This window comes from Lutzomyia longipalpis, chromosome 4 (genome assembly GCF_024334085.1).
Source record: "Lutzomyia longipalpis isolate SR_M1_2022 chromosome 4, ASM2433408v1".
NCBI lineage: Eukaryota > Metazoa > Arthropoda > Insecta > Diptera > Psychodidae > Lutzomyia > Lutzomyia longipalpis.
The window spans coordinates 13,664,616-13,679,935 of NC_074710.1; the positions used below are offsets into that span (position 1 = coordinate 13,664,616).

General features: G+C 34.9%; 6 protein-coding genes across 7 annotated transcripts; 2 read left to right on the plus strand and 4 right to left on the minus strand.

Moving 5' to 3' along the window:
• Window positions 1-9: 9 nt before the first annotated feature.
• On the plus strand, window positions 10-2,457 carry LOC129796480 (U4/U6 small nuclear ribonucleoprotein Prp3). 2 transcript variants are annotated; one of them, XM_055838453.1, is made up of 3 exons: window positions 10-153; window positions 278-1,519; window positions 1,596-2,457. In XM_055838453.1, exons 2-3 carry the CDS (start codon window positions 313-315, stop codon window positions 2,345-2,347), a joined length of 1,959 nt encoding a protein of 652 aa, XP_055694428.1. In that variant the 5' UTR covers window positions 10-153; window positions 278-312; the 3' UTR covers window positions 2,348-2,457. The 2 variants fall into 2 exon arrangements, with proteins under 2 accessions (XP_055694428.1, XP_055694427.1); XM_055838452.1 differs by having other exon boundaries at window positions 66-183.
• A 97-nt stretch (window positions 2,458-2,554) lies between these two features.
• Window positions 2,555-4,024, minus strand: LOC129796495 (DNA polymerase interacting tetratricopeptide repeat-containing, protein of 47 kDa). Its single transcript, XM_055838485.1, has 2 exons — window positions 2,889-4,024; window positions 2,555-2,801 (listed from the first exon to the last, which is right to left on the minus strand). The coding sequence occupies exons 1-2, from the start codon at window positions 3,953-3,955 to the stop codon at window positions 2,693-2,695; spliced, it is 1,176 nt and encodes a 391-aa protein (XP_055694460.1). The 5' UTR covers window positions 3,956-4,024; the 3' UTR covers window positions 2,555-2,692.
• A 260-nt stretch (window positions 4,025-4,284) lies between these two features.
• On the plus strand, window positions 4,285-8,205 carry LOC129796492 (septin-2). Its single transcript, XM_055838481.1, has 4 exons — window positions 4,285-4,463; window positions 5,521-5,784; window positions 6,797-6,983; window positions 7,142-8,205. The coding sequence occupies exons 1-4, from the start codon at window positions 4,431-4,433 to the stop codon at window positions 7,921-7,923; spliced, it is 1,266 nt and encodes a 421-aa protein (XP_055694456.1). The 5' UTR covers window positions 4,285-4,430; the 3' UTR covers window positions 7,924-8,205.
• Window positions 8,206-8,385: 180 nt separating this feature from the next.
• Window positions 8,386-9,364, minus strand: LOC129796503 (pupal cuticle protein-like). The gene is made up of 2 exons (XM_055838507.1): window positions 9,178-9,364; window positions 8,386-9,097 (listed from the first exon to the last, which is right to left on the minus strand). The coding sequence occupies exons 1-2, from the start codon at window positions 9,187-9,189 to the stop codon at window positions 8,507-8,509; spliced, it is 603 nt and encodes a 200-aa protein (XP_055694482.1). The 5' UTR covers window positions 9,190-9,364; the 3' UTR covers window positions 8,386-8,506.
• Window positions 9,365-12,020: 2,656 nt separating this feature from the next.
• Window positions 12,021-12,993, minus strand: LOC129796511 (pupal cuticle protein-like). Its single transcript, XM_055838517.1, has 2 exons — window positions 12,888-12,993; window positions 12,021-12,376 (listed from the first exon to the last, which is right to left on the minus strand). The coding sequence occupies exons 1-2, from the start codon at window positions 12,930-12,932 to the stop codon at window positions 12,047-12,049; spliced, it is 375 nt and encodes a 124-aa protein (XP_055694492.1). The 5' UTR covers window positions 12,933-12,993; the 3' UTR covers window positions 12,021-12,046.
• On the minus strand, window positions 12,953-15,320 carry LOC129796490 (transcriptional adapter 3). The gene is made up of 3 exons (XM_055838479.1): window positions 13,798-15,320; window positions 13,330-13,729; window positions 12,953-13,257 (listed from the first exon to the last, which is right to left on the minus strand). Exons 1-3 carry the CDS (start codon window positions 14,577-14,579, stop codon window positions 13,096-13,098), a joined length of 1,344 nt encoding a protein of 447 aa, XP_055694454.1. The 5' UTR covers window positions 14,580-15,320; the 3' UTR covers window positions 12,953-13,095.

Genomic DNA, 15,320 nt, shown 5'->3' on the forward strand with positions numbered 1-15,320 from the left:
TAAAAATCATCTGAAAATGATAAAATTTGTTAATGGGACATTCGTTGCAAACTTCATATCAAAATAATTAACCTAAAAGTTTGTGTCATCATTTCGCTTGAGTTGTTGACTGTGAAAACCGAGAAAAACGCTAAAATTTAGCAAGTGTTTTAGGTAATAAAGCCAAATAAATCATTAAAACTAGTTAGTAAACAATATTTCTTTAAGAATCACATATTTTTTATGAATTAGCAATACTATTATGATATTTATGTAACAAAAATTTTCCTCTTTGCAGTACGTCTGCAAACGTTTTCGTGGAGTTTTTCTTGAATGATGTCCCACCTTTCGCGACAGGAGATCAGTGATGTTCAGCCTGACCTTGAGAAGATAGTGGTCCATGCATTGGGAACATTAAATACAAACGTCCTGCAGATTGTGCAGTCATCCTTATACAGTGGCTATGATCGACGGAAAATTAGTGAGAAATTGACAACACTTGTGGATGGGAAGATATCTGGACGACTTCTAGATAGAATGGAAAGTTGGCTAGTATCGTACCAGAACGGCCAAAAGATGCGGAAGCGTCATCACGAAGAAGGGCAGCGTGAGAGAGAATCAAAGAAAGGTCGAATGGATGTAGTAGGTGCACCAAAGAGTCTATTGCATACTCCGGAAGTGCCTCAAACACCAATGGACTCTCAATTTAGGCAACCCGTTGATAGTAGTGTGAAACTGACATCGGATCGCATAAAGCAAATGATGCTCAATGCACAGCGAGAAATTGAGGAACGTAAGAGAGTTCTCAAGAATGCTACGAGTACAAAATCATTGGCTGACCCATCGCATGAGTCAAAGGAATCCTCAATGCTGAAATCCCCAATATTACCATCAATGGGCAATACCCCGGAGGATATTGAGCGTGCACAGAAAATTGCAAATCTTCAAGCTCAAATAAAAGCAAAATTGTCGGGTTCCCTGGCAAAGATTATGACGCCCGTGAGTGAAAGACCAAAACCCCTAATTCTCGATAGCGAAGGAAGGACCGTGGATAAGAGTGGCAGGGAAGTAAATATACCCACATTGGCACCAACACTCAAAGCAAATATTAGAGCTAAAAAGAGGGAGGTATTCAATAAAGCACAATTGAGTGATCGTCAGGCGGAAGAACAGAGTGAAACGCACTTCTACGATGATCGTATCAATTTAAAAACACCCGTACGAAATAAGAGATCCCTCCGTTTCCATGAGCCTGGGAAATTTCAGCAAATGGCCGAGAAGATGCGTATGAAGAAGCAATTGGAAAAATTGCAAAATGAAATAAGTCAAATTGCTCGACGTACTGGTATTAGTTCTGCAACAAAATTGGCCCTTATTGCTCCAAAACAGGACAATTACTCAGACGATGTACCCCAGATGGAATGGTGGGATTCAGTTATCCTCAGCGACGATTTGCATACACTGAAGGATGGCAAAATTTCAATTAGAGATGCCTCGATTACGAATCTAATTGAACATCCCACGCAAATGAAACCGCCAAGTAAGTTAATTTATCTTTATTTATTAGGGATTTTTTTTTAAATAAGTCTAATTCTATTTTCCTTTCGTATCTACAGGTGAACCGTTGAAGCCAATATACCTACCAGTTTTCCTCACGAAGAAAGAAAGAAAGAAGCTACGTCGTCAAAACCGTCGTGAAGCATGGAAGGAGGAGCAAGAAAAAATTCGTTTGGGACTTATCTCACCGCCAGAGCCCAAATTGCGTATCTCCAATTTAATGCGTGTCCTTGGCACAGAAGCTGTGCAGGATCCAACAAAAATTGAATCCCACGTCCGTGAACAAATGGCAAAACGACAAAAAGCCCACGAAGAGGCCAATGCTGCACGAAAATTAACAACAGAACAGAAGCGTGAGAAGAAAATTCGTAAAATTAAAGAAGATACAAGCCTCGGGGTCTGTGTGGCTGTGTACCGTGTTAAGGATTTACAAGAGAATCTGAGTAAGAAGTTTAAAGTTGAAACGAATGCGAAACAACTCCATATGACTGGGGTAATTGTACTCTTTCGCGATTGCTGTGTGGTTGTCATAGAAGGTGGTCCGAAGCAACAAAAGAAATTCAAGAGACTCATGCTGAATCGCATAAAATGGAGTGAGGACTTGGTGAAGAATGCTGATGGGAATCAAGTTCCAAATAATTGTTCTCTCGTTTGGGAAGGTACCAGCCAGAGGAGGCATTTTGGAGAAATTAAATTTAAGAATTTCCCAATGGAAAAAATGGCGAGAGAATTCTTTCAAAAATATGCAGTTGAACAATATTGGGATTTAGCATACTCTGGTGCTGTTCTAGAAGCTTCAGAGGATTCATAAGAAAATCTAACATTAATTCTATGGCGTTCTACTCTTCTCGTCTCTGTTTTTTTTTTTCATAAAACTATGTAGAATAGTTGAAATAATAAATAAACATGATTAGAAAAAAAGAATTCATTTTTTTAAAAAAATAATGTGGAATATATAGGTTGGTCAAGATAACATGGATCGCTTTTATAGGTTTATAGATTGAATAAACGTTTCATCTTGTTTATTTTAATACATTTATTCTCATATAGAAAGTTTTATTCAGGATGGCCAGGAAGTTAGGACTTTAGTATCTAATAATTTGATTAGATTGAGATATCTGAAATTCTTTAGCTTTTTGGCGATATCTTAAAAATTTCAAAATGCAGGCTTCATTGGCATTCTTCGCAAATTGAGATATTCCTTTTCTTCATCCGAATATTTAGGTAAAATATAGAAAGTTAAGCATCCAGCACTTACGAGAAATCTGCAACATACAAGAATAATATAATTAATTAAAAATGTTAAAAAGTTTTTCTTATTTTTGTTCTTTGCAGCTCAGCATAAAACTTACGTTTCCAACTGAGTAATTTCCTTCAGTGTGAGTGCCATATTTGCAAGGAAAACTTTTCCCAGGAGATTATTTTCATAGTAGACATTAACATTGTCTATTTTGTATACTCCTTCCAAATCTCGTTCTTCATTCTCATACAAAATGTCTTGTATGCAATCCTCCAGTGTGAAGCTCTCATCCAGTTGCTGCTGAAAATCACTCACATTGAATTCCGGGAAACAGAAGACAACTGGCCAACATAGCTGATCGTCCGGGGCCAGGCAAACGGGGAAATCTTCAATTGGAGCATATTTTGGCTTCAAAATATCCATTGTTACTTCGGTAAATGCCTTACTCTCAATCTCAAGAAAACGTACTCCACGCTCTTTCAATTTTTCAATAACTTTTTGTTCTTCAGCGAGTTTCTTCTTCTGCTGAGCTGCTCTTTTGCGGTCCTCATGCTCCTTCTGCACCTTTTTTGTGCTGCAATTCTGTCTGATTGTTAGAGTATCTATATGCGTGGAATCTTTAGTTAGCAATTGATCACACAGCTCAATGCAGAGATCGTACTTTTGCAATGCTTCGGCACATTTAACAGCTCTAAATAGGGCTTTTATGTAATCAGGCTTCAACTCAACAGCTTTTTGGGCATCCAGTAGAGCTGACCGATAGTTCTTGAGGAAAAAGTGAGCAGCACTTCGGTTGTTGTACAATGCAGCATTTAACTCGGCATTATCGCACTTTGCCTTGATACCTTCCGTATAGCTGATAATGGAGATGCGGTACTTCCGGTGTTTCATATGAAAATTCCCATCTTCTTTGTAACTCCCAGCAAGTTCTTCAGGTGTATTCTCCAGGGGATCATACTTCAATTGCTGGATTCCTTCAACAAGTGGATCAACTTCTTCACCAACTTCCGGGAGACGTTTCATGAAGAATGGATGCTTTTCCATTTCCTCTTGCCACCGATCTTCTGGCCAACCTTCAGTGTACCGACGTTTCTCCAGGCCATCGATAAACTCATCTAGTTCCTTGTCCAATTTAGCTGCAAGCTCTTGCCGGTCGGCATCACTTATTTTTTTCGCCATTTAATTGTTGAAATTGTTCAATCACTCCCAAAATGCAATTCGTTGAATTTTCTAGAAGCCGTAAAAATAGCGTAAACATGGGTATTCTTAGAAAACAGGGTTATGTTACCCTGCCCAATAACTAATCTCAAGTTCTCCGGGTGCGTTAACACTTACGCATCAAAACCTAAAATACCGGGTTAATATTGAAAATTTTCTTCCTTTTTCTGATATATAAAAATCTAAATAATTATTTCTATAAGAGCTATAAGAAAACTTTTATCGATTAAATCCATAAAATCTAATAAATCGACCAAACAGGTGAAAAAAAAATTAATTTTTTCAGTAGCCTGTGGAAAATTTCCCCGTAGATTTTTTATATGGTTTTATGTGATATTCGGAAAAGTTCGTTAGGTTTTCGTGAAAGTCTTCAGCTTCTCCGGTAACATAAAGTGCAATATATTTTCATTTCATTGTGAATTGTGGAATTTCAGCAATGGCGTCTGCAGAAGTTTGTGCAGTTGGAAAAGTAAGTGAAATCTACATTGTACTTTAAAACAGATTCAGTTAGTTAATACATTAATACCTAGTTTTTTCTTAAAATACAAAGTGAAAAGGAAATGTTCAAAGTGCATAAAGAAAACGATTTAGAAAATTAATTTCTAGGGCGTTGCTTTCTTTTTTGACGTGATTTTTACTTTGTTATTGTTCCAAAACATGTAAATTGATTCAAAATTCATCTGAAATTAATTTCGAATTGCTTAAAACCATCCCTATACGTTAGTAAGCTTAAGTTATGTTACAGTAATTTTAGATGATTCATTAGTTAAGAACTACCAAAATCTATGTAACCTAGTAGAAAAGGGGCTGCTCTAAAAATAAGGGCTTTAGGGATATTTCGCATAATCTAGACTAGACCTTTACCTATACTAGATCCACTAGATTTAGGGTAACTAACTAAACAAACAATTTTCTTTTTTTTTCTTCAATATTATGCACTTTCTACTCTCTCCTAATTTTTTTTGGCAAGCTTTTATTAGCTGCTATTCCTACAATTGACTTAAACAGAGTCTAATCTAAACATAATAAATAAATCTAACGTAGAACTAATAGGTAATCCAATAGGTTTTTAAGTTTTTTAAATGAATTAAAAATAGATTTTTTCTAAAATTTTAAATTTTTGACCTCAAAAGTTTAAGAATGTAGGTCCAGTGCTACTTGTATTATAAATTATTATACTAAATTCACAAAATAATTTATATTTTCTGTATTTTCCCTAAAAAAAGGGAAAAATATTTATTTATGTAGGTCATTCTCTCTTACAACAATCAGACAATAATAAAATTTAAGATTCCACCAACTGCAAATTACATGTAAGAAAATTCATAAAAGGTCGAACAGTTATGTTGATCCTATGTTTTGAATATTAATATTTCTTTAATAATAGGTTAGTATGTTAAACAATGATTCTTTCTGCATTCTTTATGCCGGATCGTCGTGTCTATTTTTATTTGACGAAAGATTAGTGAAAGATCAGTTTGTGAGTACATAAGTTCCTTATTAAATTGTTTGATTTACTCTTGCAGATGTTGGAAAATCAGCTGAGGACACTTAAATTGGCTGGCCATGTTGGTTTCGATAGTTTGCCTGATCAATTGGTTAACAAGAGTGTCCAAAATGGATTTGCATTCAACATCATGTGCATCGGAGAGACGGGATTGGGAAAGTCAACGCTCATGGATACTCTATTCAATACTAACTTTGAGTCATCTCCGAGTCCTCATTCCCTACCAAATGTTAAACTAAAATCAAACACCTACGAATTACAGGAGAGTAATGTAAAGTTGAAGGTAAGTGATATTGAAAATTTTTAAAAAAAAATTTTCCGAATCAATAAACATTACTTTTGTAACTCAGTCGATTGATTTAATTAAACTTAATTGAAAATAATAAATCCCGTATCGTCATGACATCACGTACAAGACGCATAAGCATTCTTATAAATAAAAATCTCGAAAAACTGTTAATCAGTGCATTAGGGAATACTAGAGTTTTATAACGGAGTATTTGCGATGGCATACATAAAATAGAATGCTCTATTGTACAATTCTCTTATGTTGATAGATATAAAATCACAACAAAGTCAGGTTTAAGGTTTTTAAGTTAGGACTAAATAAGTTTCCTCAATCAGGCTTAATTTTTTTTAATCAGGCTTAAGTTTCTAAGCTAGACCTAAGTTTTGCAGACTAGGCCTAATATTTTAGGCTGGACGCAAGATTTTTCAGATAAGTCTTTTAAAGTTTCAATGTTAAGTCAGACTAAATCGAATCTTAATTCATTTTTGGATAATTTCTACCAATTTTAAAGCACGATGATGACCAGGTGAATATTTTTACCGTCTACATGCATCGAAATTACGAAAAAAAATCATTCAAAAAATGCATTCAGCTCATATTCAGCCAGACCTTATTTAAAACTAGTTTAAGCCTGAATTAAAAAAAAAAAACTTCAGCATAAAGTTAGATTTAAGAGCGCATGCCTAGCTTAAGAAACGGACTAAGCTGGACTTAATTCAATCTCCTATTAGCTTCAAATAACATTTTAGAACCTGAAAATGTTTAAATTGTAATTCTTTCGAAATTTTTAAATTGTTCCTAGATGGTCAAATTCTAATTGAGTTAATAAGTTATGAAATACTTCACAACTTTAATAGGTATTTAATAAATTAATAGATCTAATAGATTATATAAAAAAGTTGTTTTATTGTTAGTAGTACGTAAAATCTTATTTAATTGCTAGGTTTAGACATTTAAATTGTAAAATTCCTTTACAAAATTACATTAAAAATATTATTTTTTCTAGCTCACCATTTGCGATACAGTTGGATATGGTGATCAAATAAACAAAGACGATTCATTTAAAGCCGTTGTGGACTATATTGATGCTCAATTTGAGGCTCATCTTCAGGAGGAATTGAAGATTAAGAGATCTTTACCAACTTACCATGATACACGCATTCATGCCTGTCTATACTTCATTTGTCCAACAGGTATAATGATCTAATATTCTTATTTAATCACTTTATGTTATGGTCCATTCATTAATTTTTAAAATTGTTTGAAGTTTGAATGTTTCATACTTTCATACATTTAATTGTTTCCATTCCCAAATTGATTAATGTGATTTTCTTTTAAAATATAATTTTAGGACATGGCTTGAAATCAATTGATCTTGTTTGTATGAAGAAATTGGATACAAAAGTAAATATCATTCCCATAATTGCAAAAGCTGATTCAGTGTCCAAGGCTGAGCTGCAGAAATTCAAAGCAAAAATCATTGATGAACTCCATGCCAATGGGGTACATATTTATCAATTTCCCACAGACGATGAGTCGGTTTCCGAAGTGAATACCGCCATGAATGCTCATGTACCATTTGCCGTTGTGGGAAGTACGGATTTTATTCGTATTGGAAATAAGCAAATTCGTGCACGTCAGTACATTTGGGGTTCGGTGCAAGTTGAGAATGAGAGTCATTGTGACTTTGTGAAGCTCCGGGAGATGCTTATTCGGACAAATATGGAGGATATGCGCGAGAAGACACATACACGACACTACGAATTGTACCGGCAGAAGCGCTTGGAACAGATGGGCTTCACTGATGTTGACAGCGACAATAAGCCGGTATCATTCCAGCAAACATTCGAGGCAAAACGTTCCAATCACTTGGCTGAGCTACAGCAAAAGGAAGATGAGATGCGTCAAATGTTTGTGGTGAGGGTGAAGGAGAAGGAGGCTGAACTTAAGGAAAATGAAAAGGAGTTGCATGCTAAATTTGATAAATTGAAGAAGGATAATGCCGAAGATAAGAGGAAACTTGAGGAATCTCGTAAGAAGTTGGAAGAGGAATTTGTTGAATTCAGTCGACGTAAGGCACAGCTAACAGCTTCACATCATACTCTCACCTTGGGGAAGAGCAAAAAGAAATAATTCACCAAATTCACCCACAAAAGCAAAGATTAAATGTCTACTTTTTATAAATTATATTATTTTTCAATTTATAAAACATGATAAATGTATAAGTTCTTTTTTAACTGCAAATTCTCTTTTATTTTTTAAACGTACTTCAAGACTAGTTAAGAATATTTTATTGGATACAAATGTAAGATTGAAAAGCAACAAATTTTTGCATTTTAATATCATAATTTCGCTTTTTATTCTGTAAACTTTATGAAATATTCTCGAATAAATATGATACTTTTCGAAATAAAACTAAAATTATATTTTTATGTTGCCAACACGAGAATCGAACTCACTTCACTTTGGTAATTGGAACTGACTAACTTCATTCTGAATTTCATCAGGATCGACCCAGCCGTTTCGTAATAGTTCACTTGCCACAGACAGATACGAATTTTCTTCTTCTATCAATTAGCAAGAAAACTTCTTTAGTTCATTGAAAAAACTTCCATATATTAACGTTCTTATTGTTTATTATAAAATGAACAAAAAAGAATTTACTGCAACCAGAATTTGGGGAGATTACATGAACAATTCGTCTTAATTAAAAAAACTAAACATGGCTAAATTTGCTTGAGAAAGTGGGTGCTGTGTATGTGACGGGCTTGAAGACGGTAACAGAGGGCTTAACTGTTGGGAAAACTGGGGATTTGTATTTGAACTCCACGGGTTTGTAGACTTTGTTGACTGGGGCGACGGGCACAAATGGTGTAACAGTGCTGAATGTGGGTGTAACAACGGGCTTGGCAGTTACGACGGGAACAACTGGAACATGGGCTACGGAGTCGGAGTATTTGTATGTTGGCACCTTGTATTTGTCCTCATAGACTGGATGAGAACGAATCCACTCGATAGCACGGTAAACGTATTCGGGTGTTTCTGGAACATGGCTACCAGTGGCAACATATCCATTCGCATCGGCACGGTATGTGAATTCTACGGGGGTACCATCAGGAGCTACCCATCGGGCACTTCCTTCAGCTACTTCACCACCAACTCCAGATTCCTGAGCAGCAATTCCACTTGCGGTTTCATATGAATATTGGTATGTTCCATCAACATTAATATCCTGCACTTGACGTACAACTTCGGTTGGTGTGTAAACTGCTGCTGATGTGGTGGCAATAATAGCCAGAGAAATCAACTGTTGATGCACAAAATTGGGGAAAAGTAAGAATTTTTACTTTTTATTCAGAATATTTTTTTTAATTAAAAAAAACTTACAAAAGTCTTCATTCTGGTTGCTAGTGTGTTGTCCTGGGTGTGCTACTGACCAAACTGATAGAATCCTATGGGCAACAGTGATCTTTTATATTAATCCCTGACTCGACAAACAACTGGAGAAACAGGGTGGGAAGAACCCGATTTTCAGTTTCTAATCATCTCCATTAAAATATCATAGAACATAAATTACAACTTGCCCCATCGACTGGGTTATATACACACTCTTTTTTTTTCATCTTGACAAAATTCGTCTGCCTTTATAATACCATTATTGTTGCTTATAGAAGATCAATATAAGAGAAGCTAAATTTTTTTTTATAGCTATCACTCGCAGACCTGTGGGAGCTATATATTTTAATTTTATCCATGGAATTTGTGAAACTGTGTGAAATCAATCCTGATTCTTGCAACATAAAAAATTACCTAACATTCTTTTGTTAGTCTTTTTTTTTGTGAGAATTCAAGACGCATATCCTGAAAGAAAATATTCACATGATGTTAAAAATCAGAATGGCGTGAAATATGGAGGGTTTTTTGCTTAATTGATCTAATAACGCATTGGTGTTAATCAGAATACCTTCACCATTAAGTCTTAAGCTTAAATAATAATACTAGATTAAACTATAAATTACATTGGTGTTTTACATAACGTTGTTTTCACTTTTTATTTTAGGTCAAAATTGGCGCACTCCCTAATTTTCTTCTATCTTAATTTAGCAATATAAATGATGAGTTCACCAAGCAAAATTCTCATCAACAATTTTCACATTAATTCATTTTATTCTTTTCGATCGTTCTTTTATATAATAATCACTTCTCAGAAACAATTCACTAATATTCTTATAAAATCAAAGAAAAAAATTAAAAACAAGACATCATGTGGGATACTATACCTAATGACTGTAAAATTAAATTAAGAATGAATTTGATTGAGCCAAAATGATAAGAAAATTTTCAGACTCCCAAAATAAGTTTCTTTTTTTAATTTTAGAGATTACCATAACTTTATTTATAAAAGTTTAAATAATAAAACCAAAGTTTTTTGATAAATTTGGAGCACGAAAATTGTGTCATGGTTGACTAAACTCTATAGAATTGAATACAGTTTTGTACGCACTACATACGATATAACAGAAAAGCACTTGTATCCCTCTAATTTTGAAAAAATAAAGGTGAAGCTTGCAACCCAAGTGTTTAGTGCCAAAGTTGTTGCTGCTATAAGTACTGCACTAGTACTCGACTGCTTCGAAGAGAAGGACAAGGCAATTGCGAATTCAACAGCAAAATGATTCGCGGCTATAAATTAAACTTTTGAGATTATGAATAGCCGCTCAAAAGATTCAAAGAATCCATTGGGAAGGCCAATTACAAAAAATGACGAAAAAAATTCTTTAAAAATTGACGAACGAATTGATTGATCTAACTCAGGTTCCACTAGAAAATCAATTCATTTCTAAGTCACTGAGTAAGAACGCCAAAATTGTGTTTCCATCATGGCACCGAGAGGACATCATAAAATACATCTCACTAATCTTCCTACGTTTCAAATTGAATGAAGTGAACAGACGTATCCAGGCCACAAAGCATCGAAAGTTCCGTGTAGATATTCTTCAAGGACTTTAATGGAAAAAGTAAAATGCTCTACAGCCCATAAAGAAGTCAATCAAACGCAAATCCAAAATACTGCAGCAACTCTATAATAGGATCTGCGAGGAGAGAAAATTTACTCATTTATTACTCATAACTGTTCTGCACCTTAATCTTGGACTCGATGAAAAACTGGGCCTGGATTATGTAACTCTCCGAGTGCTAGGTGGCTGAACAGTTTTTATGGGCCTCCCAGCACTCGGAGAGTTAAATAATACGGACCCTGCTCAATTAACTCATTTAGATAAATTCAAATATTGTAATTTACATTTATTTGTATTATTTGTATTGATATTTATTTATATTCTTTTTTGTTTTGGTCAATTTTTAGCACGAAAGCAGGGAACACAATTTTTCTTTCTTTTCTGCTCCCACGGAGATCAAAATTTGGCTTAACCCCTTAAGGTCCGTAAGGATTTCAGCGTGTGGCACACGCTGAAATCCTTACGGACCTTAAAAACTTTCTTGAAAGTTTCCTTGAGCTCAAATAAGACATTTTTGTTAAGAAATCCGATTTTTGATTTTTTATCCTTACTGTTCTTGTAAGTTCTTGGGGATGTCTTTTGGTAATCTCAAAGTGTACAAGGACCATAAAGACATAATCCTGCCTAGATTTTGTCTCAAAAAGCAAAAATAAACATAGCTAAAATTTGGAATTGGTCCTAAGGAGTTAAAAATATCTTAAATTTGAGATGTTTGAGATAAATTAAAATTAATCTCAAGGATATTTTAATCTCATTCCCATAGAAAGATATTAATTAACTTTGAATGCAATGTTAAATTTAAAAAAAACGTCCTAATTGAAAAAATTCTCAGAAGAAAGCTTTAGGTAATTAATTTAATTTTTTGTTGTTGTTGAAAAGTTCAATGAACTTTAAATTTTATTATAGTTCATTAACAAATTAAATTAATTTCCAAACTTCCCTTGCCGCATATTACGTGGTGATTAAGATGACACAGTCGAATTGGAAACTCGTAAAAATTTATATTCATGTTGACCTTCAGCAGGAAATTTGTGAAGAGAAACGCACTTTAACCTTTATAGAAAATTACAAGAAAAGAATATCCAAAAGCGACTAGGTGCGAAATGTCAATGAAATAAGATGGTATACATTATGCTAATATCAATATTAAATGATATAAATTATAGAATTTATTATTTATAATAATAGTCTTATTTATAGAAATGAATATAATTATTTCATTTTTTTTATTTTAAAATTTATATTTCTTTCGGAGGATGTGCTCTAATGTAGTCCAGACTTCGTTGAATATATTCCGGAATTTGTGGTACATGAGATCCTCTAACACGGTAACCATCTTTATCGGCTGTGTACTCGTAGAAAACATGTGTACCATCATCTGCGATCCATTGTCCATTTCCAGCGGCATATTTTCCACCTTCACCAATCTCCTGACCAGCTATACCATTATCAGTCTCATATGAGTATTTGTATTCACCATCATTCATTGCTTGGCTCTGATGCAGAATGGGTACAGGTTGACCCGCAAACACTGTTCCCACTATTGCCAGTAAAAGTAATTTTAAATGCTACAATAAAAGAAAAAGAAAAGGAAATAATAATAAATAAACAAATATAAGTTCTATGCTTCACGTGAAAATTCTTAACACACAAGATTTTTTTAAAACTAGACATCTTATAGAAAATTTATCAGGAAAAAAAGAATGATGAATTCCCTTTATCTTGTATAATAAATTAATCATCAAAAACTTAAAAATTTAAAAGTGTTTTGGAAGAAAATAAAACACTTCTTTTACAATGTGATCCATTTTTAACAATATTTTAGTCAATCACTTGAACAATTAAGGTCACAATAAGATTTATCCTAAACATTACCATTGTGTTGGTTCAATTTTCACACTAACCGTCAGCTAGAGACTGAAAGTTTACTCACAAAGTTTGTACGCTTTATAGACAAAATATTATATAATGTGCATTGACATAATTATGCTAATTCACTCTAAAGGTGCGTCTGCAAAACCTTGCAAGTATTATTGGTCGTTTGTGCACAAGAAAAAAAAATTATAATAGCTTACCTACGTTGAGAGAGAGAGAGCCCACTGCGAAGATGTTAGTAGAGATCATTGTGTTTAACAGTTTATCTATTGCAAAATATTCCAATTTTTATTTCTCCCACAGCTCTACGCTACAACATATTTATGTGTGTATGATGAACATGTAAACTGCAGTCCAAAATCCAAATGTTTAGAAATTGTGGTATTTGTATTTTTTTTTTCATTTGTAAGTATTATTTGCTAAGAATATTTAATCCAGGTGCAAGCATTGCTTCAAGTTGATCAGATACTTTCTTTTGTTCTTCCGTAAGGCGAAAAATGTCATCACGCTCTTGTTTTGTTAATTCTCGACGTTTTTGCTTTGCTGCCACATTCCTTTTGTACGTTTCAATTATCTGTAAAATGATATTAAAAGAAATATTCTTGCAATATTATCCAATATAGAACAGGATGTATTAGAACATTACCTCTTGATCAATAGAATCCAATTTTCTCTTCAATTCCAATCGTCGCATTTCATCTTTGGCAAGATTGTAAAGCTTTTTCAATTCATTGCCATTATACTCTGCAATTGCAGACAATTCGGTTCTCACTCTTTTGATCTCTGACAAAATTTCATCATCTCGTGGGAAATCATCTGGATCGAGAATTCCTTGATCAATGAGCTCTTTCCGTACGCGCCTTTCAATGCAAATACCATTCTTCAGCGATAGCAAAGAGCTGCGATTGCTGACAAAATCCGATGAAGTATTATCAGACCCGCTGTTACTGTTCTCAGCACTTGTGGTCACATTATCTGGCATGAGATTTTCCTCCATTAGTGCTGAGACTAATCTTTGTGTCAATGGACCAGTAACGTTGTCTCCCCTAAAAACAAAAAAATAATAATATAAAACACGAAATATTTCATACCAAGTAGTAACCCTTAAGCTTACATTGGTCTCTCGCTTTTCTTCACAAGTCCTGACACCGTGGAGAGTCTTGATTTATTTTTATTGTAATGCTCATCCTTTATATCATCATTAGCCCATTGATCGGTAAAGTGGGGTCCTAGCTCAGGAATTGGTGGTATGAGATTGTCCGAATATTCCTCAATTAGGTCATCCAACAAACGGATATCTTCATGAGTTAGTGGCATACAGTATGGTTCTACTGATAGCCAAAACTTATTAGGTGTATCATTCCGGGGCAATGAGAGCTTGGGATTATCCTTTTGATTTCCATGATACTGCAGCATATCATCAAGGCTGTCGTCTGTGTGTTGTGCCGGTGAATTCACTTGATGAGGTTTCAATTTGGAAATTTTCGATTGACCACTCAGCATAATTTTGCTAGGACCATCCCGTTTGTTCTTCTCATCAAACTTCTTTCGTTTCCCCGGTGAAGATGGATCCTTTTCCATAAATTTACCCTTCTTATCGCGACGTTCTTCGGCTTTATCGAGAATTTCGTATTCAGCTTTGAGGTATCTGTATCTCAGTGCCACAGTAGATAGGAGATTTTCCAATTCCAACTGAATGCCATCCAAATCCTCCGTGGGCAGGTAGGAATCCTGAGGTCTCGATAGAGCGGTGTGTATTTTTGGGAGAATTTTACTATTGTCTTGTGGCTTCAGGTGAGGCAATGTGGTTCCGGAATCAGGTGGTGATGGCACAGGAATAGACTTTCCACCCAGAGTTCGTACTTTAGATGAAGAAGCCCCGTTTTTACCTAACATGACTTTCCCACGGGCAATTTTAGTAGATGAAAACACAGTTTAGTGAACTGGGGGAGGCGTTTTTCTTGTTTTTTTTTTCCAAAAACTCCCTAAATTCCTCGTCAACGCTGTCAAAGTATGACAACACTAAACATATGCACGCTACACTGTAAAATCAGCTATGCATTTCTACACCGTTCGCGACGAAAATTGGTACATAGACTACTGATACCAGACGGTTTTCATCAACGATATTAATTTTTGCCTCAGAGCCCCCCTTCGGAGCGCCCCCATATAAATTTTATGCTTTTTTGATTACTTTTTGAAATTGGCGCCATAAATGTAGTTCCAAAAGCCACCACCAGTACTGGAAGTTTTTGGTACATTTTGTATAAGAGAAAATGAGACGGTGCACATCACTGTTACTGTCTCCCTCACAATTTCAGTTTTTTGCAATTTTCTCGCGTTTTCCGCCGAATTTTCCAGCGAAATTACCTTTTTTGTGACCAGGAAGCGACGCCGCGTCGTTTGGCATCGCCAGTTCAAAAGTCTCAAAATTCGCGCCAGAAAAAGTCGTGCAAATTCCACAAAAAAATCCGGGGAGTTGCGCCACCAAATTTTTATTGAACGAACTTTGGGCCCCCCTGAGCCACCCGCCAACTTTTGGCGTCCCAAAAATGAGTTTTTCCTGCAAAAATTAATTTTCAAAATTTTTTCCGCACGCACACACTAAAAAAATCTACCTACACAAAATGCCAGAGT

Bases quoted from the DNA above. Each gene is read 5' to 3' on its own strand.
- LOC129796495 (XM_055838485.1), bottom strand. From the start codon at position 3,955: ATGGCGAAAAAAATAAGTGATGCCGACCGGCAAGAGCTTGCAGCTAAA. The intron at 2,802-2,888 runs GTAAGTTTTATG...TGTATGTTGCAG, and splicing joins GAAATTACTCAGTTGGAAAC to ATTTCTCGTAAGTGCTGGAT.
- LOC129796490 (XM_055838479.1), bottom strand. From the start codon at position 14,579: ATGTTAGGTAAAAACGGGGCTTCTTCATCTAAAGTACGAACTCTGGGT. The intron at 13,730-13,797 runs GTAAGCTTAAGG...TTTTGTTTTTAG, and splicing joins AAGAAAAGCGAGAGACCAAT to GGGAGACAACGTTACTGGTC. The intron at 13,258-13,329 runs GTAATGTTCTAA...ATCATTTTACAG, and splicing joins TGGATTCTATTGATCAAGAG to ATAATTGAAACGTACAAAAG.
- LOC129796511 (XM_055838517.1), bottom strand. From the start codon at position 12,932: ATGATCTCTACTAACATCTTCGCAGTGGGCTCTCTCTCTCTCAAC. The intron at 12,377-12,887 runs GTAGGTAAGCTA...CTTTTATTGTAG, and splicing joins TGGGCTCTCTCTCTCTCAAC to CATTTAAAATTACTTTTACT.
- LOC129796480 (XM_055838453.1), top strand. From the start codon at position 313: ATGATGTCCCACCTTTCGCGACAGGAGATCAGTGATGTTCAGCCTGAC. The intron at 1,520-1,595 runs GTAAGTTAATTT...TCGTATCTACAG, and splicing joins CACGCAAATGAAACCGCCAA to GTGAACCGTTGAAGCCAATA.
- LOC129796492 (XM_055838481.1), top strand. From the start codon at position 4,431: ATGGCGTCTGCAGAAGTTTGTGCAGTTGGAAAA. The intron at 4,464-5,520 runs GTAAGTGAAATC...TTACTCTTGCAG, and splicing joins AAGTTTGTGCAGTTGGAAAA to ATGTTGGAAAATCAGCTGAG. The intron at 5,785-6,796 runs GTAAGTGATATT...TATTTTTTCTAG, and splicing joins AGAGTAATGTAAAGTTGAAG to CTCACCATTTGCGATACAGT.